At 53.7% G+C, this 21,113-nt stretch overlaps 2 protein-coding genes across 2 annotated transcripts; one reads left to right on the top strand and one right to left on the bottom strand.

Annotated features, from left to right (window-relative positions):
- The first annotated feature begins 232 nt into the window (after positions 1-232).
- Positions 233-9,917, top strand: LOC104039042 (4-galactosyl-N-acetylglucosaminide 3-alpha-L-fucosyltransferase FUT6-like). The gene is made up of 3 exons (XM_009493606.2): positions 233-1,281; positions 2,696-2,781; positions 9,913-9,917. Exons 1-3 carry the CDS (start codon positions 233-235, stop codon positions 9,915-9,917), a joined length of 1,140 nt encoding a protein of 379 aa, XP_009491881.2.
- A 3,988-nt stretch (positions 9,918-13,905) lies between these two features.
- Positions 13,906-16,581, bottom strand: NRTN (neurturin). The gene is made up of 2 exons (XM_075723823.1): positions 16,347-16,581; positions 13,906-14,354 (listed from the first exon to the last, which is right to left on the bottom strand). Exons 1-2 carry the CDS (start codon positions 16,558-16,560, stop codon positions 13,906-13,908), a joined length of 663 nt encoding a protein of 220 aa, XP_075579938.1. The 5' UTR covers positions 16,561-16,581.
- Positions 16,582-21,113: the final 4,532 nt, after the last annotated feature.

Below are 21,113 nucleotides of genomic sequence, written 5' to 3'. Positions count from 1 at the left end.
GCGTCTATGCCCTGTGGGTGAGTGTGTGTGTAAGCGCCTTGTGTACGGCGCTCTAGAGACCTTCCTTTCTGCAAAGAGACAGCGGGAGGTAAAAGTACTTTGGGTCTTCAGGCTGTCCCCTGAGCCCCTGTGCGCACCTCCCTGCCAAACTGTGTACCCAGAGCCACCTCCCCGCTGGGCCAGCGTGCACCCATCACTCGTTGTCCTGTCTGTGGTGTTTGCAGATCCATTCATGGAGCTCATGGAAGGGAAGAAGATCTCCTGCAAGAAACTCCTCACCTTCCTGCTCTTCAGCTTCATCTTCAGCTCCTGTCTCTTTGTTTCTCTTCATCAGTTCAGCACTTCTGAGGCAGAGCATTATGGTTCCACTCCCTCTGCACAAATAGCCCGTGCTGGAAACACCAGCACCCCACCAAAGGGTGAACACAGGCTGACCATCCTGCTGTGGAAGTGGCCCTTTGGGCACCACTTTAACTTCATAAACTGCTCCAAGCTCTACAGCACCCCGGACTGCCATTTCACCATCAACCGCAGCTGGTCCCAAAAGGCTGATGCTGTGATTATGCATCACAGGGATGTGTGCAGGGACAGGGAGAGGCTGGCCCAGCTCCCCAGACTCCCTTCCCAGCGCTGGATCTGGTTCAACCTGGAGTCCCCGAGTCACTCTCCAAACTTAGGCGCCATGGACAACCTCTTCAACCTGACCATGTCTTACCGGAGAGACTCGGACATCTTCACCCCTTATGGCGAGCTGCAGCTCCTTGGCCAGCCCCAGCCCCTCAGCATCCCACCCAAGAGCAAGCTGGTGGCCTGGGTAGTCAGCAACTGGAGAGCAGGCTCCCACCGGGTAAAGTACTATCAGGAGCTGAAGAAACACATCGCTGTGGATGTCTATGGGAAACATCACTTGCCCCTGCCCTGGGACAAGCTCCTTCCCACTGTGTCCCAGTACAACTTCTACCTGGCTTTTGAGAACTCACGGCACGAAGACTACATCACTGAGAAGCTCTGGAGGAATGCCTTGTCCTCTGGCACCGTCCCTGTCGTGCTGGGGCCTCCTCGAGAAAACTACGAGCGCTTCTTGCCCCCTGACTCCTTCATCCATGTTGATGACTTTGCCAGCGCTGGGGACCTGGCGCGGTACCTGTGGGAGCTGAGCAAGGATGCCGAGAGATACCAGCGCTACTTCCAGTGGCGCAAGTGGTTGAAACCCATGGCAGAGGCCAACTGGGCCCTGCATGTCTGCAGAGCTTGTCACTTCTTGCAGATGACGGAGGCCAGGTACCGGGTTGTGCCCGATCTGTCTGAGTGGTTTGTGTAACTGCTGTTTGCTCAGCTCTCTGCTGCGCTGCAATCTTTTTGTCCTTGCTGGTGGATTGCCATTTCATGGGATGATTGAACTTGATGGAAATGGAGGGACAAGAGGAACTTTGAAGCAAACAAGGACAAGGAAGCAATTAGGTGTTTGTATATCTTTGTCTTACTGGAGAATAGTATGTCAGATAGAGTAGTACATTGGTTTTTTTGCTGATCTATTAGTTAGTTACCTGAATAACTTGTTATGCTGGCTGCAGCTTGGTCTTTGGAGAAGTTCACCTTCAGTCTCTGCAAACAATTCTGGATCAGCTCCACAGGTTGGAGAGCTGAAGCACGTGGCCAAGAGGGGAAGGTGAAATAGCAATACCTATCATAAACCTGTTTTGAGGACTTTGTACTGTGCAAAGCTGAGGCTTGAAGGGGTGGCCACACCATGAGGCTGCCTGCTGCTGCAGGAAAAACTGGCCGTGCTCCTCTCTCCCAGCCCCGCAGCCCCAGTCCTGCCCTTGCCCTGCTTCGGGCTCTCCCTGACTGCCTTTGGGGTGCTGCATCAGGATGCTAAATGGGCAGAAAACAACTCAATTTATTTTACAGGGCTGTTTTTTGGACAGGTTAGCAAGACAGTGTGGGTTTGAGGAGGGTCTGATAGCAGCAGACTGGTGCAGGTAAGGTGTGGGGTGCCAAGGATGCCCCTGAAAGAGCTGTAAGTTTTAGTGCCTGCAGCACCCTGTGGCAAGGAGGTGCTCAGGACCAGCACATGATGAGCTACCTCCTCCTCTGTGCCTCCAACATCGCAACTTCTGGCATTGGCTGATGCCTCTAGGCCACGTGTTTGAAAAACAGTGAATAATTGGCCTTTATTGAGCTTCCTGCTGCCGTTCAGGTCGTATCACTGGAAATTGTTTCCTTTTCAGGCTGGGGAGCCCCATTGCATGGAGTCGGCAGACCCGGCTGTGCCCTTCCAGGCTCCCTGCCAATACCTCTGGACATTCAGTTTGTTTTCCTGACTGCTGCTGATCCCTGAGCTGAGCTTTTCAAAGGTCTGTCCTGACCCGGGGATGTTTCCATGAGGAAAATCAGCTCAGAGTCCAGCAATGCATACAGAGATGCAATTGTTTTCTCCATCAGCAGTGTTTAGTAAACATTTCCAAAGAATTCCCTCTGCATTTCCTCCCGCAGTCATTCTGTAGAAGACCATCAGCAAGACATTCTTTAGCAGTGTGAGTCCCTTATTTTCATTAGCAACATTTGCCACCTTTGTTTTCTCTCTGCTTTGCGGATTGGTTGAATACATTGATCAGCACAAGCCTAAGAACAAATCCTTCACTCTGAAATCTGAACCTTTCTCCCTCCCATCTTTTTCCTGTCCTCCTAACAGTACCTGTCTAGATGAGACCTTCCTGAGGCTGCTTAGTTTCTTGAAAAGCCCTTGCTGGACCTTAGCAAACCCCTTTGGAAATTCAGGTAGAAAAATGTGCTACATCTTCCTTAGCCATGTGCTTGCTGGCTGCTTCAAAGAAGAGCAATAAATTTGTGAGGCATCAATTTTTATTGCCAAATAATTGTCTATGCTTCTGCCTCTGCCTTGTCTGCCTGCAGACACACACATCACTCCTCCTTTAGCTCCTGGAATCTCATGAACCGACCCTGGGGCTCTTCCCATCTTTAGAGCGAGTTCAGTTCAGAGCAGCTGGAGAAATTTAAGACTCTAACACTACTGATTGAGCTGATAATGGATGTGGATAAGGATAAATAATATTCTGCAGGTGAGCTCTGTGAACAGTCTCTTCCTGTCAATGGGCGGCACTGGGGAGTTGGGATGGAGTTTCACTACTCCTGCTAGGTTTGGAAGATGACACCTGTCCTTGGGCTAAATCCTTCCACCTCAAGACTTCCATTGGGAAGACTTCGGCTTTGAGCACTGGCCTCCAGAGCTGCCTTTTGCTGGCAATGCCAGCAAAACCAGTTACAAAACAGTTGATTAAACTGAGCAGTGATGGAGCACCACATGTGGGGGCACAAAGTCCAGCTGCTTGGAAAGGGTGTGCCATTTGAAAAACCAATTGCAAATTTCCAGGAGCTGGAGACGACCCATGCTGCATGCATGAACGCAGCCAAGAGGAGATTGCTCTTGGCTTTAGCCAATGTCGTAAAAAGCCTTCCCAGCAAGAAACCACAGTGTAAAGCCCCAAGAACATGTTCAGTTCACCTGAAATATTTTTCTTCAGCCTGTTTTGAAGGGACGTACTGCAGGGAAGGGGAGTTCCTGGGGGTGGCAATGCGGGGTGTGTTGGCGCAGGGCTGCGATCTCCAGGGGGTTTAGATGCCTCTTGCAGCCCTGGGCAACTGCAGATATGCAGCTCCCTTGGCCAACAGGGTTTCTGAGTATAAGAGGTGGCATTTGCTGGGTGCAGAGCAAGTGACCGTGCATGGGCAGGGAGCCCAGTTTTGGTTCCGCTGGAGGCTTGGTGATGGTGTTTATTGAGATCACCCTGTGCATTCAATAGACATCTTAATAAACAGGCAATTCAGTTCCAGCTTGGATCTCATTTCTTTGAGTGACCTGCAGGCTCACACTGGGGGAGCAAATGCTCGTGAACAGGAGCTTCAATCCATCCTCCTCAAGACCCGTTTTTGTATAGCCCCTACCCTGTCATTTGAATTGGGCTCAAGACTGCTCATGGTCCTCTGGAAGGAAATGCACCCTGGGCTCTCTGAAATTCTCCCTAATAAATGCACTAGCAACAAGTAAATATCATCAACAGCACGTTATCAAAGCAGACTGAGTGGCAAATTACAATGCAGCAATGCCATTAAAAAGGTTTAATTAGTTTGGCTCTTTTGCGTGCCTTTTTGAGTACTAGAGCATGTATAATGTATGTACATGTACAGCGCAATTCCTGTAACTCATGCTCTTAACTTCAACCTCGTTTCAACTTCAAAGGTAACAAAGAAAATCTCTTGTTTCTGAGGAAGGCACTAGATTAGATATCAAAAGGGAGAGAGAAGCGACTCCTGAAATCACTGAACCTTTTCTCATCCAGGAGCACCGCTGCTGCCGCCACACCAAGCAAGGAAGGAGATGTGGCTGGGCACAGCCTTCGCTGCTCTGCACCCCTCCCTTCTGCACGCACTGTCAATGGCTGTGGGTTAAACTTCCAGCTGCCTCAGCCTGTCAAGCAATCAATGTTTCTATCCAGTGTGAAACGTTCAGCAGTGGCAGAGGTTTGGGGAGCCCACCCAGATCAGCGGTGTGAAGCAGGTTGCTTTAGGCCCTCAGGCCAGTTTGCAGAGGAGCTCAGGGCGAGGAGACAATGCTGCACTGTGAGCAGCTGAAATTAAATGTTTGCACTAGTTCAAGGAACGACGGGACAAATTCCCAGAAGAAAACCTCACTAAGAAGTGGAAAAATGTCCCCCCACCCATTTATCTAGGCCATCCCCAATTTGCAAAAAATGGGGGAAAAAGAAGCCTCTCCAAAGCCTATACAAGGAAGGCACGAAGCACAGTCGAAGCCTGCCCAACCACCCCAGGCTGAGATGCCTTGCCATGCAGATGGACCCCGTCTGGTAGCATTTTCTGGGAATGCCACTCTTTGGTGATGGTGCACTCTGGAAACGAGGAAATGCCAATGGTTTTACACCATTGTGCTGGGAAGAGGCTGGATGGGGAAAGCCCCTCTGGCGTAGGGCTGGGAAGGGAGTGGGCTGCAGGGAAGGGGGAAGGGGAGGGACTGAACTGAAAGCAAATGCCAGGGGAGGAAAAAAAAATTAAATTTGGAAATTTTCAGTTGAGGTCAACCTGAAACATGTAAATGACATGCTGAGGGGTGGGGAAGAGCCAGATTGAAACTCAGGGTAGTTTTTAAGTGGAAAGAAATGTCTTTCCAAACTTGAAAAGCTGCCTGATGGAAATACTGAAGCAAAGCCCCGGGCTAGGGAGGGTTTTCTCTCAAGCAGAACAAGGAGTATTTCTGCAAAGCAGAACAATTTCCACAGCGGATGGCAGGTGACACACACCTTAGAGCAGTGGCCAGCCTTGAGGCGGCCGTGTGCCGTGACGCAGAGGGCTGGGACACAGCCGGAGGGGGATGCTGAACGGCAGGAGAGCACCTGAAAGAACCTGGGGCTCCTTGGCACAGGGGACCACGGGGAAAGGGCTTGACACATACATTTAGTAGATACCTTGGACGCAGAGATGGCCAATTCTCTCAAATTTGGGCTATTTGCTGTTGTAGAAAACCCCTTTTCCAACTATGGGGAAAGTCAAACATACTTTGTCCAGCCCTGCTAATGCCTCCTGCTGCTGCAGCCTCTCCAGCCATGGTCGGGGAGCATTTTGGGAGCACCCGCTCAGCAAAACAGCTGCAAGAAATCCCCAGTTTTCTTTTGCCAACCTCCCAAGCCTGATTCCCTTTGCTTCCAAGACCTGGAGTAATTTAACACCTATTAAAAAGAGATGAGTCCCGTAGGTTTCTGGACTCTTTTAACTGGGGAATGGCAGCACCAGGGTTATCGGCTCTCTCCTTTTGTGCCTGGTGTTATTGTGGCAGGTCAAGGCAAGCCGGGCTCATCAGCTTCATCCCTCTCCTGGGTCCAAGGGCTATTTTGGGACCTGGGTGAGTCTTGGGGAGAGCAGCAGGGGTCTTGCTGATGCTGAGGCTGGCCAGCCTTCGAGGCTGCAGGAACAAAGGCAAAATAAATATGCAGGGGACAGATTTATGAATGTCGACCTCATCCTCATCCCCCAAATTGTGCTGCAGCCTTCGAGAGGGCAACCAAAATATGAACTGTAGTTCCACTGAAGCATTCAGAGCTGGGCAGACCATGGACTTTAGGAGCTTGCACCCAGCCAGGCTTAAGCCATGGTCCTTGAGGAAGGGATGTAGGGTTGGCAGGACAAAAATACCGCATTAAACCTTTCCGTTCTCTAAGCAGCGGCTCAGTGCTGCTGTGGCCTGGGGAAGGGATGCCTGTGGGCGACGTGGAGCCACACACAGGCTGATTTCGTTAGGGGCTGGGAAAGCTGACACCACACTTGGGAAACTCTGTAAGGGGGGACTTTATCGAGGGAAACATCTGGATGGCTGCGCCGCGGGGGCCCGGGGCTGGGAGACCGCGCTGGGAAGTCGCAGTCTGGCTTTCCCTGAAACACCAGCGCTGGGGTTTGCAGCCTCCTTGCCAAAGCGGGTTCCTCCCTCCACCCCCAGTTGGAGATACCAGCATGAGGGGCTGTTTCAGTCCCTTGCAGAGAAGATGTGAAAACACCCCATTTGTCCCCAAACCTCTCATCTTTTTACCCAAAGGTGGTAGGAGGCAGGCTGAAGTGTTCCCAACTGATGCTTTTGGGCAGAGGTGGTCCAAAAAGAAGAGAAGAGGAGAGCTTTACAGGGATGTTTCCCCAAGAGGTGAGAAGGAGGCTGCTCCTCGTGGGAAACCAGGGAGATAATAATGAAAACGGAGTTTTTGGAGCAGTGTCTGACTTCTGCTCTGCAGAGACACCAGGGCCGGAGGGGAGCCAAGAGGAGAGGCAGAGCTTGGGAGAAACACAAATCCTCACTGAGCCTGGCTCAGCAGAGCGTTGCATTTGGGGAAGAGAAAAGGCTCAGATACACCAACGTCCTGAAAACAGCAGCTGGAGCCTTACAAGCTCCAGCATTCCATCGTCACTGGGTTTGTCCTTCTGGGTGTGTGAAGGTGCCTGAACCAGCTCGGTAAACTCAATTATTTCCAGCTTTCCTGAGCCTACAGGCAGATATCCCCTGTGCTTTGGAAACCTGCTCCTCGTTTTGTCCAGTGAGACTGGGAGGGGGAACATGAAATTATTAAGACTCTGTTTTCTCTATGGCTGTCCAGCACCACCGAGCTCCCTCCTTCCTGTGTGGCAAAACCCCAGCAGCAGCTGAAGCAACGAATATTGTTATTCCTAGGCTTCACATTTTTGGTAGTACTACCAGAGATATTGGGAGAGAAATCACCATATATATGGGTTTGGCATTTTTTTTTTTTTAAGACGTTCGAACTCCACAGTCTTGTCTTCACTTTTATTTCATGTTTTACAGTTTGAAGTCAGGCTGGATTTATTTTCCCATGATTTTTCTTACTGGGAGGTAATTTTGAGAAGCTCAAACTGGGCGGTGGGGTTCAGCACTCTCAGCATCCCATTTACCGCCTGTTACTTTTTCCATTTAAAAATTAACAAATGAATACAGAACGTCATTTAAGAGCTGGGATCTTTAAGCTGGGGCTTTAAAGCAAGCACCAGCCAGTGAAAAGCTCCAACTTACACTATGAAAGTTGGCAACATGCACCTCATCTCCAAGAAGTTGCACCCAAAATCATCCCTGGCCCCAGCCCGGCAGCACGTCCTGGCTTCACGCTGTTGCCTGCAACTGTTGTTTTCTTTCTATTTTTTTTGTGCTCTTGGAGGAGTCAGATTTTCCAAGCAGCCCTCTCCAATTTGGTCATTAAAACTTCAGTTTGTCCTTTTTCTTTTTCTTTCTTTTTTTTTTTTTTTTTTTGGACAGGCTGGCAGCAGACTCACAACTTTTCTTAGTTTCTGGAGTGCACGCGCGCACACACGTACACACATGCATGCATGCGTGCGCACACGTGAAGATTTATGAGTCTCAAAAGATGCTTCATAAAATATTTACAAAGTGGAGCTTCGAGCATGAATGTTTGACTCGGCCATGAGCCGTCCATGGCTGTCAGGCCTCTGGGTGGCATGAGGGGGGAATATAAACAGACCTTTTTTTCCATTCCGAAAAAAACACTATAAACCTTTGTGGTTCAAAAGCATTTTAGCTGCTTTTTTTTTTTTTTTATTTCCCCAGTTGTTCCCTGCTGTCTGGTGCCAAGCCCGGCAGCGCAGCGGAGAGGCTCGCTGGCTTCGCTTGAGGTAGTGTGTTTTGCAAACAAATGCAGGAACATGTACCCACTCTCACCATGGGCACTAGATAGTTTCAGCCTCTTTTTCACTAAAAAAAAAAAAAAAAAAATCATATTTTTCTGGACAGACTGGGGTGGAGGGTAGTGCTTTCAAAGTACATGGATGCAGGCATTTCCCTGCATCAAAGACACTGATGCTCTGCACATTAAATGCCCTAATGTGCGTTAAATGGGGGTAATGAGCCTTAAGATGGGGTAATATGTGTGAATTGGGGGGTAATGTGTGTTAACTGGAGATACCCTGTGTTAACTGGGGGGTAGCGCTTGTTAAATGGAGGCAATGCACATTTAAAGGGGGTCAACGTCTGTTAAATGGGGTGAAATGTGTGCGAAAATGGGGCTTAAACAGCAGGTCACCTCTGGGTTTTGTCCCCTGAGGAGCTACTGGAAACCAGTAGCAGGGAGAAGGAGCTGGGGTGGGACTGGTGCGTGTGCGGCGGCAGCGTTGGTGCCCACGCTTCCATTTTCCACAGCTTTAAAATGCGTTTGCGTCCTGAACTTGGCTGGGCTTTCAAATTGCAACATTTCACCCAAAACAAAATACTAACCACCATAATCATCCTAATAAGAGCAGCGACAAAATCCCAGCCAGTGCCTACTGCTGACTTTGAGCTGTTTTCCCTAGAAAATAAAATATGTTTCTAACCTCAGCGCTGCTTCCAGATGAGCAATTGAAACTTTTTTTCTGGCTGACCTTATCAAAACCTTGCATTTCCTTTTTCTTTTCTTTTTTTTTTAATGTCATTTTGCCAGAATTGGCATGTCTTTGAGCCAACCCAAATGGAAGCGCCTTTACAAGAAGGGAGCAAAGATGGTTATTTCTGTGGCTAAACCAGCCCAGACCCACGCGCGTGGGCTACGACCCAGGTCTTGGCAATGCCTCAAATAATTGGTTTGCATAAACGTAGTTTTGCAGCAGATGAAAATGAAAGCACTGGGGCTGTTTGCAGGTGTGCATGGAGGTTTCTGCAGGAAACTGGAAAACAAAGCCAAGCGCCTGCCATCCTTTGGCCCTCTCTGCTCTCCCAAAAGAAAAGCCAAATTTCCCCTTTCCCTGGCCATCCCCATGCCCAGGCTGGGGACATAACATCACTCTGCCATCGCTTACCGATAGGCAGCAGTGAAAGACGATAACCAGAGAGAAATCAATATAATCCTCCTTTTATTTTCACTTGGTCATAAGTATGTAACAGCATCACTCCCGAGTTTATGTTTGTTTAAAAAAAATAATATCATACTGCATTTTTTCCCCAACGTTCAGAATAAATGGTAAAAATGTAATAAATGTAAACTGCACTTGGCACCATTTGGATCAATAAATAAAATTAAAAAAAAAAGAGAGAGAGGAAGAACGCATTACGTAGATGGCACACTATGGTATCTAAATAAATAACATAAGTTACTTCGAATAAATAGAGAGTATCTAAAATATAGATGCATTGCATCAACTTCTGCAGATGGTCGGTCAGACCCGACAATACCGGAAGGGAAATGGGTTTATCCGGATGGTGCCGAGCGGAGCCGCGGGCTGGACCGTGCGCTCCCACCCTGCTCCCACTGATGACGGTGAAACAAGTCTCCTTTATTTCCTTTCTTTTCTTTTTTTTTTCCTTTTTTTTTTTATCCCCTCCTCTTGGGCCTCAAGTTTGAGGCTATGCCTTGTTTAACCAAGAACGAAAACATGTGGTAGCCCTATTTATGAAGGGAAGAAGGCTGAGGTTTTGCATACCACCACAAAATAATTTCTCTTGATAAATTGGGAAAGTGATTTCTTCCCAGCAAGTTTCTGGACCTGTTTAAATAAGGAAGGCTCCCTTTGCCAGTGCTTTCATCGAGTGGAAACAATGATGTTAGACCCGTTTCCCCCTCACAGATACCAAATTGGGAGTGAGACCATGTCAGCAAATGGGATCCCAACCGATGCGAGTGATGGGTGGATCCGAGCCAGAGCCGGAGCCACGGTGCTTTGGCCGCCTCCTGCGCCGGCCAAGCGTTACACAAACACAGGCGCATACGTATATAGATGTGTATAGTAAAACACAATGAAACGGCCCATAACTCATTGTCGGAGAGCCGGGATAACATAACACTCATATTTTGCGCTGTCACAACCACCAGAATAGGTTTAAACATCTCCTCATGTTTCCAAACCTGATTTTTCAAACACTGTGAAACACCCTCACCTCCTGGGGAGCGATGCCGCTGCAAACAGCAAAGCTGCAGCAACAGCTAGGCAAGCTGCAAAAGAACCCCAACCTCAAAGCACCCCTCCCCGACAGATGTTGCACGCTGTTTATTATTATTAACAATAAATAATGCATGGGATGATGAGGAAGGAGCCAGATGAGATTTTGCTGGAGCTTTGAGTGGGGAATTTTCCATCCTTTTTTGCCCTTTCTGCATTGTAGACATTCTTCCGGACAGCTCCAGCTCCTATTACAGCAGAGAGGGCTGCAGAAATGGAAAGCATTAGGGAAATATCAGCTTTTCTATTGGAACCACATTTCCATGCCCAGGCGGCAGCGAAGCGGTGCAGGACGGCACGGGTCGAGCAACGCTCCTGCAGCGGAGCCGAAGGAGCTTCATGCAGAAGACGGGCCCTGAGTGAGACGCATAAAAGAAGACATGCAAGCAAAAGCCATCCTTTGGCCACGGCTGCGACACCCCAGAGAACCCCGAGACCTGGTCAGGGAGTTTTGCAGTTGCAAATCCCAGCTGCAACCAAGCTGCACCCCCCCCCCCCAAAAAAAAAAAAAAGGGGGGGAGAAAAAAAGATTAATTGGAGCTGTTCATGTTGGTTTATAACACGTACATTGCATCGGGTTTTTTTCCCCAGCACACCTGTGTTTTGTGGGTTGCAAGCTGGATTTCTGTTGTGCATGGGTGCGCCTGGGGGGGTTTTGCAGCTGAGAGCGGGTCCAGGGTGCCCGAGCACCCTCCGCCTGCTCCCGAGCCCCTCGCTGCCTGCTGCTGCCAGCCAGACCCTGGCGAGAGGGTCCCCTTGGGCCGGGAGAGCTGTCGGCCCGCTCACGCGCTCCGCTGGGTGCCTACAAATCAAGGCACCCTAAATCCCTAGACAACGCAAAAAGCTTTCCCAAACCAGGGTGCAAACAGCTACTTGGGGAAATGCAACAGCTCCGACACCTCCCAGCCACCTCCTTGGGCTCAGGGCAACACAAGCGGGGGCAACTCCGGGAAGTCTGCTGCAAATCCTCCTCCCATGGCGCCTGGTCCTGCACTGCTTCTGCAACACCTTACCTTGCTTTATTGCTCTAGTTCCCTTTTTTTTTTTTTTTTTTACTGGAGGCTTCTGCAACAAAACTAATTTTAATTTTATAGTAGTGAGGACTGGAAAGCACCCAAGCCCTTGAGAGTGCAGCTATTATTATTAGATTTGGGTGCGGGGCTTGGGGGTTTTTTTTGAAGTCAAGAGCGAGCCGCTTATCTGCCGTGAGCACGCTGACGGCTGCCCATCTGCGGTCCCCATCCTGCTCCCACTGTGCTTCCCCTGGCTGCTTATCGTGGGCCATCTTTTTAGTTTCCATCCAAACCCAGTGGTGCAAACTCTCCCTCGCGGTGCTGCGGCACCTTGCGAGGCTGTTTCAGGAGCTCTGTGTACCTGCAGCGCGGCTCGAGTTTGTCTGGTCTCAGCAGCGTTTGCATCCCCGGGGTGCAGGTTCACCAGCGTGTGCAATGCCCCACGGATGGGTTTCGCACCCCGCGCCCACGGCTGCCTTCTCCCTTTCCCAACAGCGAGGGGAAAACTCTGTGTTACAGAGAGCGGGCTGCCTTCCCGGGGACGGCGGCTGCACGGCCAGCCCTGCTGAAGGATGGTGTTTATATTGCTTCACTACATCCTGGCTCCACTCAGCCAAGAGCAGCGCTTGGATGAAACGCAAGGGGGAAAAACAAAACCAAAACCACCAGCCTGGCCCTTTGCAGAGGTCGGGAGCACTGCTGGTCGCCCACCAGCGGGGGGAAAGCTGTCTCCCATCCCAAACCGAGCTGTCCCATCTCGGGGGATGCTGACTTGTTCCCCGAAATCCTGCAGCAGCATCCCCGGGCTGCGGTGGTCACCTGTACAAGCACTCCTCCTCATTGCTACCACGCTGGGCTGGAGGTGCCTGCGACATTTTTCCCCCATTTAGCCGGGCTGAGGAGCTGGGCCGCCGTTGCGATCGGGGGGTGGCAAGCAGAGCATTTTTCCCTCGCTTTGGTTAATGCCCAGGACATGACACCAATATTCTCCCTCTGTTTATGATTTGTTTTTTCTGGGAAGAGGGCCAAGGGGAGAAAACCCATCAATCCCAGGCAACAAATATAGCCTGCCCAGAGAATGCGAAAGTCTGCGGTCTCATTTATTTCTCCGCAGAGTAAACAAGAGTGACACTGCTGTAAATGTGAACCGGAGCCAAACCCCAGGCCTGAGTCCCTTCTCCCGCATGATTCAAGCCCCGCCGAGGCGATGGGCAATACTCACGTGCCGCGGCCGGGAGAGCCGGTCCGGCTTTCGGGGGGACGCCGAACCGCGGATGCTCCTGCCCGCACTGGCAAACCCGGCGGAGGGCGGCGAGCCCCACGGCTTCGCTGGTGGCCTCGTGAGGCTCTGTCACCTCGCTGGCGGTGGCAGGTCTCCAGCCCAGCTGCCCGCGGGGGGGACAGGAGGTTAATCCAGTTACTTCAGATTATTGTGAGTTTTAAGAAGAAAAGCCTGGGGCTGCAGGGAGCAAGGCGATGGCAAAGGGGGCACAAGCGGGCACGGAGAGCGGAGCCAGAGCCTTTCCTCCGAGCGCAAACCACTGTCGGTGCATCTCTGCTCCCAAACACGGGGGTTTGGGGTGCCGAATTGCCCCTGGCAGCGCAGGGACCCCAGCACAGCTGTCACAAAACCCTGGAAAACCCCCGCACAGGGCAGCTACAGACTGCAGGGCTCAGCCCCGGTCCTGGGGCAGCACGGGGCACCCGCAGCCGCCTAACACACCCCACAGCTGTAATGCACCCCGTAACACACACCGTGCATGCAGCACACCCTCTCCAGTACCACACACCACCGGCACCATGCCATACGCAGCAACACCCGCACAACACCCCCTGCGCACAAACACACCGCTTGTGCAACGCACAACACGGAGCGCCCAGCGCGTGCAGCGCACCCGTCACCTCTGCTGCGCGTGGCGCGCCCTGCGCAGGGGACACCTGCTTTGCAACACCCCCGCTGCCGGTAACACGACCTGTACGTGTGACACATAACGTACCCCGTGCATGCCATGCACCCCCAGTGTAGAACACGACCTGTGCATGTTGCACACCCACTGTCACCCTCCGGGGGGGCTGACAGGGACCCCTGGGCCATCCCCGGGGGGGACAAAAGCCACAAGCAGCTGTCACCGCTCCAACAACCGCAGCCTCCACTGGCACCGACAGCCATGTCTCTAGTCCTGTGCAGCGAGCGGGACGGGCAACACTGAGGGATGCACCAGCAGCTCAGTCTCTCCTCCTCCAGCCAGAGGTCTGGGGCCCGTCCCTCTCTCCCCGCCGCAGCCCCCGGTCCCTCTGCCTGGTGACCAGCGGGGTTTTGGGGCCGGGGCATCGCCTCTCCCGCCCGCTCCTCCTGGGGGGGGGGGGTGGGCCCGGCCCTTCACACGCAGCCGCACTCCTTGGCCGAGAGCTCATTGACGGTGTAGTAGCGGTTGTAGGCATCCAGGAAGGAGACATCATCGTCGTAGGCCAGCGGCCGGCAACAGGGTCGAGCCCGGACCTTCTCCTTCTTGATCCTCCTCCTGCTCCTCATGCTCTTCAGCGAGAGGTCATAGCTCCGGACGGCCGCCTCGCAGGTGCCGCTGCAGTAGCGGAAAAGCACCGTCTCGTCCGACTCGTAGCCCAGGCCCAGCTCGCTGACGCTCACTTCCAGCTCCTTCAGGGCACAGGGTTTGTGGCGAGCGCGGGCACGCTTCCTGCGGCTGCCCGCCCGGGGGAAGAGCGGCAGCTCGTGGCTGCCCGAGTTCATGGCCTGGCTGTAGCGTTCCACCAGCGCCGAGATCAGCTGCCGGATCTCCCCCTCCGTGTAGCTCTCCAACAAGCTGCTGTCTGCAACAGAAGGGGCAGACGTTAGCGGGTGTCCCCCGGGGTGGTGAACGTTCCCCAGAGCGGGTGGTGGTCCCCTGGGGTAGGTGGATGTTCCCCTGGCCAGGTGGACGGAGGTCCCTTTGGATGGGTGGATGTCTCCCAGGTTGGAGGTCCCCCTGGCCAGGTGGACGGAGGTCCCTTGGCATGGGTGGATGTCTCCCAGGTTGGAGGTCCCCCTGGCCAGGTGGATGTCCCCCAGTGTGGAGTCACTTGCGGCGGGTGGATGTCCCCCAGGATGGAGGTCCCTTGGAGCTGGTGGCTGTCCCCCAGGTTGGAGGTCCCCCATGCCAGGTGGATGTCCCCCAGGTTGGAGGTCCCCCAGGTTGGAGGTCCCCCATGCTAGGTGGATGTCCCCCAGGATGGAAGTCCCTTGGCATGGGTAGATGCCCCCTAGGTTGGAGGTCCCCCATGCCAGGTGGATGTCCCCCAGGATGGAGGTCCCCTGGGGTGGGTGACCATCCCCTGGTGCTGGCTTCCAGCTCCCTCCATGCCTGGCAGCAATTGCAAAAATTGCAAAATTCAACCCCGCAGCCCGACAACATGTGGCCTAACCACAGCATCTCCCAGAAGCCTTCTTTGAGATGTGCATGAGGTGCCTGAAGGCTTTAAAACCCAAACTCCAAAACCAGCGATCCCCGTGGCCTTGGAAGCCCAGGGTGGGTGTGGGGCGGGGGCCACGGCCAAGCCACCCCCAGCCCGTGAGGGCAGGAAGGCAGCAGGGCAGAAAAACCCCAACCCCCTCCCTCCCCTTTCCCTCTTCTGCCTTTTTTTCTTTTTTTGATCCCTACCAGCTTTCCCCTGCCTGGAGCTGTCCCAAGCAGCCCCTTCCACTGCACAACATCAAGTGCACGCTTAAAAGTCAACTATTGGGGGGGCGGGGGAGACCCACAATCAACTCCTGCCACACTCATGGTTTCCAGATGGCTGCGGCCGGGGAACGGGACAGCTGCGCTTCTCCGGCATGGCCGGACGCTGGCACCGCGGTTGGGATATCAAAAGGACGAAAAGCCTGCAAAGAGCATCTTGGCAGGCATTCAAGACACCAGTGCTGCTCTTTGGTGGCATCACCCCCATGTGTGGAAAAAAAAAAAGTGGAAAAACCACCTGATCCTGACCAAGAGATGATGCTGCAGAAAAGCCGTGGTGGGATTGGGGAGAAACACCGATAAATGTAATATTTGCACTGTTTCCCTATGGCTGGGTGGAAGGGTTGCCCCCAAGACCCCAAGGCCAGCAGCCAACATGCAAACTGTCCCCGACCACCGCTGGCAGCGTCCAAGTCCCTTTGTCCTAACCCTAAAGCCGGGATTAGTTCAGCTCAGCACCGGGGGAGGCACAGGAAAGAGGGAAGTGTAATTTGACAGCTTGTCATCAATTTCCAAATTTCAACCCAAAAAGAAGTTCTTCTGGTTTGGAATCAAAACAAACACGCCGGAGATTTTCAGCACGCTGCCAGCGCGAAGGGGCAAGCGGCGCGGTGGGGGAAGCTGCTGCCTCCCCGCAGAGCGGAGCCGGTCCCCCTTGTTCTCAGCTCCTGTTTGACATTTTGCATTTGTAAAAATAGTGCAGAAATGAAAGGAAAAAAAAAAGTTTAAAAAAAGCCATTTGGAGCTAAAAAAGCAGCTTCTTTGCATTAAGATGAGCTGTTTGCATTTGGTTTCCCTCTCCTGACGTGCTTGCACCAAGGTTTGGTGCCCAGCGGCTGCATTTTTGCAGGACCCCCCGCTCGCCACCCCAAGCCCTCCCCGCTGCGCCCCGAGCTCCTCTTTAAACACTCATAAGGGGATGCGCAGAAGCAAGAGAGGGTGGCGGGGAAAGCAAACGGGGAATAAACCCGCCGGGCTGCGTCAGGCTTTGCTTGCGAGCCGAAAGCGTGCCCCGCTGGGGTTTTGGGGCCAGATCCTGTGGGTGCGGGAGGGACGGCGGCCCCGGGGCAGAGGCGCAGCAGCTTACACTGGGAGAGCAGCGAGCTGTGGTGTTGCAGGGCCCGTGGGGATCTCCGCAGAGCTGCCGGCAGCGAGGAGGAGGAGGATGCCCGTGAGGAAGACGGCGAGGAAGGCAAGGGGCTGTATTTCCGGCTTCCGTTGAACATGTCTCTACAAACTAAAATGGATAACATGGAACTGAGGAGCATCGATGCAATGGCTGCAAACTTCCATACCTTCATCTTAGAGCAAGTCAGAACATTGAAACTCTGCAAAACAGGCAAAACAAATATCCTTATTACGCGGCCTTTGCCCCCGGCCCCCTCTTCCCTCCCCCTATCCCCATGGCTCGGGCTTGCTGACCATCTCCCGCGGGACCTCTTGGCTCCATCTCATCCCCTCCACCCTCCCGAGCCTCGTCCAGTGTTGCAATAGGGAAACTGAGGCACGGAGATACGGTGCAGCCCAGGGCTGCACTGCAAAGGGGAAATCGGCCACCGTGGGCGAGCGCGGCTTGGGGCTGGTGGTGGCAATGGGGACAAGGCAGTGCCCTCAGCCGATCCATCGCCGAGAGCACGCAGCCTGGCCAGGCAGGTGGGTACCCGCCTCCCCTCGCACCCGCCGGGTCTCCTTGCACCAGGGACTGATATCGCAGTGGGCGGCTATGAGTAAAGGACGGGCAAACTCATGCCACACCGGCCTGTGACCCCTCTTTGCCCAGCACATCTCCTCTTTGGGACGTGGCGAGCAGCAGAAGGAGCCCCCAGCTTCATCGTCCTCCTCCCTCCCTCCCAGAGCCCGGTGCGGTTTGATGTCCCGGTCTTTCGGCAAGGTGCGCAGAGCACCGCGAGCCCGCTCCTGCCATCCTCTCACCCAGATGCTCAACCGGAGCCTGGATCCCTCCCCGCCACCAGTGCACCGATGCGGCAGCTCCATCAAAACCAGCCAAAATCATGAAAACCTCAGGGAAAAAAGACCGGGGAGGCTGGACCATCCCAGCGCGGCTGCAAGGCTCGCGGTGGGAGCGTGCACCTCGGCCGTGCGGATCATCCGGGGGTGCAGCCCAGCAGTTTCTCAAAGCATAGAAAACCCCCGCTGGCATTACCCTCGCAGGCGAGCCGGGCCCTTACCTTACGCCATTCAATTTTCTCCATCCAAAGCAGGTTGGATCTGCTGGGATTTTTACAACTGACCCTGCAGCCGGGCAGAGCAGCGGGGAATCGGGTCCGTGCTCCTGTCAATGGGCTGTCAGCCATTAAATCCCAATCAAAGACAGGCTCCGGAAAGCAGCACGGACTTGCAGCTGCCTCCTGGCCCCTTTTTTTATTTCAGCTCCTTGCAAACTCCAAACACTTCTCCTTTTTAAATACATTTTCCATGGGGGAAAAAAAAAAGGAGAGAAGGAAAAAAAAAAACCCACCAACCCCAGTTTAGCAATATTTGCCAAATAGATTTTACCGGGGGAAAAGAAAAGATGTTTATTTTAAAATGGAATTTGACAGGTTCGCTTTTACGTTATGGTAGAAAACAACAAGAAGGGCTGTGAACGCTGCCTCATCGCCAGCAACCCTTTATTTTACAGGATGCAGATAATTGCACATTAACTAACAGTAATTATATGCCCTGCAGGTTACAAGATAATTGTAGAACCCAGCCAGAGTCTAAATATTTTCAACGGGGCTATAAACAATGCCAAGCTAGAAAAAGAATAGTTTCGCCATATAAGGAGGTAAGATCATGAAATCCCGCCGGGGTACAAAGCGGCAGAGCTGGCCGAGACACCGCGCCGATAAGCACCGGCAGCAAAACGTGCGTCGGGTCGAGAGTTTGCAGCGGGCTGGTGGGGAGCACCGGGAGCACCGGGAAGGGGACGGTGCCGTCCCTGTCTGCTGCCGCTTCTCCTCCCGTGGAGCCAAGGTCGAGCCAGTCTCCCCGTCCTGCGGGCGTGGGGAGGGTGATGGAGGCTGCTGGGTGTGTTTGCATCTACATTCGTCACCATAATCAGGTGCCTTAAGTTCAGATTTCTCCTCTGAGATAAGAGCAGGAGTGGGGAACAGGCACCAAAAATGCTCACCAGCATCAAACGGCTCCCAGCGAGGCAGTGGGGCTAGATGCTAAATGGTGAAGGACCAAGAAAATTGCAGTTCGTTCTTGGACAGCTTGCAAAATTTGGGGAATGAAGGACTCGTGAAGAAATAGCAGCCTCAGGTGAAGCAGACGGCACGGGTTTTGGAGGTGGGAAGGGACCCCGCTCGCGGTGACGTGTTGGACGGCACCAGTTGGCTGTCCAGGAGCACAAGCAGCTTTCGGCAGCTGATGTTTGGGCATTTTGGGAGGTGAATACGGTGGACAAGAAGCAATGGGATCACACATGACCTAGAGCTCAACCTTCATCGTTGCCTCCCGAGCTGCTCAGCCCCCTTCGCCCTGCGCTGGGGAGGAACGGGCTGCGACGGAGCAAGGCTGCGACACTTGAGCCGTCCACCTGAGGAAGGGCCTCTGGCTTATTGCAAGCCCATAAAATTTTAGGAGAATGGTTTCAGCCGTGCTGCACGTCCCGTAAAAAAGCCTTCTATTTCAGCAGCCAGTAATTCTGGCCCCCACCCACTCACCGGTGACCTTTCAAAAGAATAAAACCCAGCTCCAACGTGCAAAACAATAAAAAAAAAATATTCCAGGCTTTGCCTTCTGTTTCTCTTGCTCTAAAAAGCCACAGACCACATGTGCCAACCTGCAGGGAAAGCTGAAGTTCAGGGTGGGGGGAAAGGAAAAACACACAGCTGTGACTCACCTGGGACAATGTTTGCCCTCCCATCTTTCTCATTTCCACGTATTTTGAACCCACTCCCAGCAACAATAAATAATCACAAGGGGGTTGACATGCTCCCCTGGGCCCGCCGCTGCAGGCATCGCTGCGGGGCTCTCCCACCGCTCCGCTGGGACCCATCGGGCACAGTCCCACTGGCTCAGCCCCATCCCGCACCCCCAGAACCTCCCCGGGTCCTGCCCTGCACCCAAAGGTGCCCATGCCCCGGGATGCGCCATGCACCCTGAGCTGCCCGGAGGCGGCGGTTTGCGCACGAGCGTGCAATGCGTTTGCAAGGAGCTGAAATGGGTGAAGCCGGCAGCTGGCAAGACCCAACGACAGCTCTGGCCATGCTGAGTGGTGCCGGGCTCCCACAGGGACTCACGGCCAAACCTCCACACCTCGAGTGTTTGCTGGCAATGCCAGGCTGCTGTGAAAAAGTTGCCTATGACTATTGCTCAGCATCTGGTGGGGCACGTGTTCATAGAATCATAGCCTCATAGAACGGTTTGGGTTGGAAGGGGCCTCTAAAGGTCATCTCGTCCCTGCTGATTGCAGGGGGCTGGGATGTCTTCCACCAGAGCAGGTTGCGGAGCCCCGTCCAACCTGACCTTGAACGCTTCCAGGGATGGGGCATCCACCACCTCTCTGGGCACCAGTGTTTCACCACCCTCTTCGTAAAAAAATTTCTTCCTCATATCTAGTCTGAGTCTGAGTGTTGACGTGTCCAAGTCTTGCTCCCGCTGGCACAGTGAGCCTCCGGCAAGGAAACACCAGGGTCTTCCCAGCCCAGACCACGGAGTGCTGGGCACGGCCGCTGCCGAGTCTTGCTGCTGCTGCTTTTTGCTCCGGTCTCATCGCAGCTACTCCACAATGCAAAGGTGCAGCCGTCTCCCTGTGTCGCCAGCTCCGGGCTCGGCATGGTGGGATGGATAACCCGTGTCCCCAGGGCCGGGAGGCAGCCCTGCCACTCAGGGTGCCCCGGCTGGCACCCAGACCTGGAAAATCACCCATCAAATCCACACTGGTGGCTCAGCCCTCTTGCTCAAAGCAATTTCGTAAAAAGGAGAGCGAGTTGCATGGGTGGGGATGGGGTTTGGCTGCAAGGGCGGCTGAAACGCTGGGTGGGGGGCGACGAGGTTGCTCCAGTTTTGCCCCCTCTTTCTGGAGCGGATGGAGGAACCCAGCAAACCCCGGCTTTTGGGGTGCCACAGGAGCTGTAGGTGCAAAACCATGGGTGTGAGAATGTGCCAAGGGACTGACGGGGAGTGTAGGGGGCAGGACAGCTCACAGAGAGGTGCAGTCTCACCCAAGGATGCCCGGTCCTCACTCAGCCTCCTCTACCAGCACAAAAATCCCTCTTTTCACAGGGCAAACGGCTGTGCCGGCCACCCTGCTCGGTTCTTACCATGCATCTCTAGGAATGAAAACCCATGGAGCCATCACAGCTTTACGAATCACCCTGTGCCGCAGGCTGCGCCTGCGCAGTTACCGCAGCCCCAAAATAAGCCCACTGAAGCCGTGCCACCGCCATCCGTGGGGCCGTGCCCCCCGGGTTTGCTGTGAAGGGGCTTTTGGGCCACGTCCTGGTGGGGTCTGGGCGCTCGCAGCCAGGTTACATCCCAGGGAGGGACCCAGGGACCCTCCCCGGCTTGATGAAAGGCAAAGTTTGGGCTCAGCTTTTCTTCTGGAGAACAGCCCGAGAGCTCCCTACTTTCCTGCATTCTCCTGATAATCCATTCATGTGCTCACAACCGTCCAGCCACGCCGTGCCTGCTGTCAAGCGGCAAACTCAATCCTGCAGAAGCCCCTTTCCTGCCGGACAGCCCCCAAACCAGCCCCGTTTCATAGGAGCCCAGCACTAAAACCGCACTAAAACACTAAAACCACGAAGCCTTTGCTCCGGCAGCCTCCTCCGCCATCACCTGCCCCGCTCTCATCCCTGCTGCAACTGGCTCCTGCCGAGGCTCACTGCTTTCCAGGCAGAGG

Source organism: Pelecanus crispus, chromosome 20, assembly GCF_030463565.1.
Source record: "Pelecanus crispus isolate bPelCri1 chromosome 20, bPelCri1.pri, whole genome shotgun sequence".
NCBI lineage: Eukaryota > Metazoa > Chordata > Aves > Pelecaniformes > Pelecanidae > Pelecanus > Pelecanus crispus.
The sequence above is the reverse complement of the archived record's forward strand: the minus strand, read 5'-3'. Positions and strand labels throughout refer to the sequence as shown.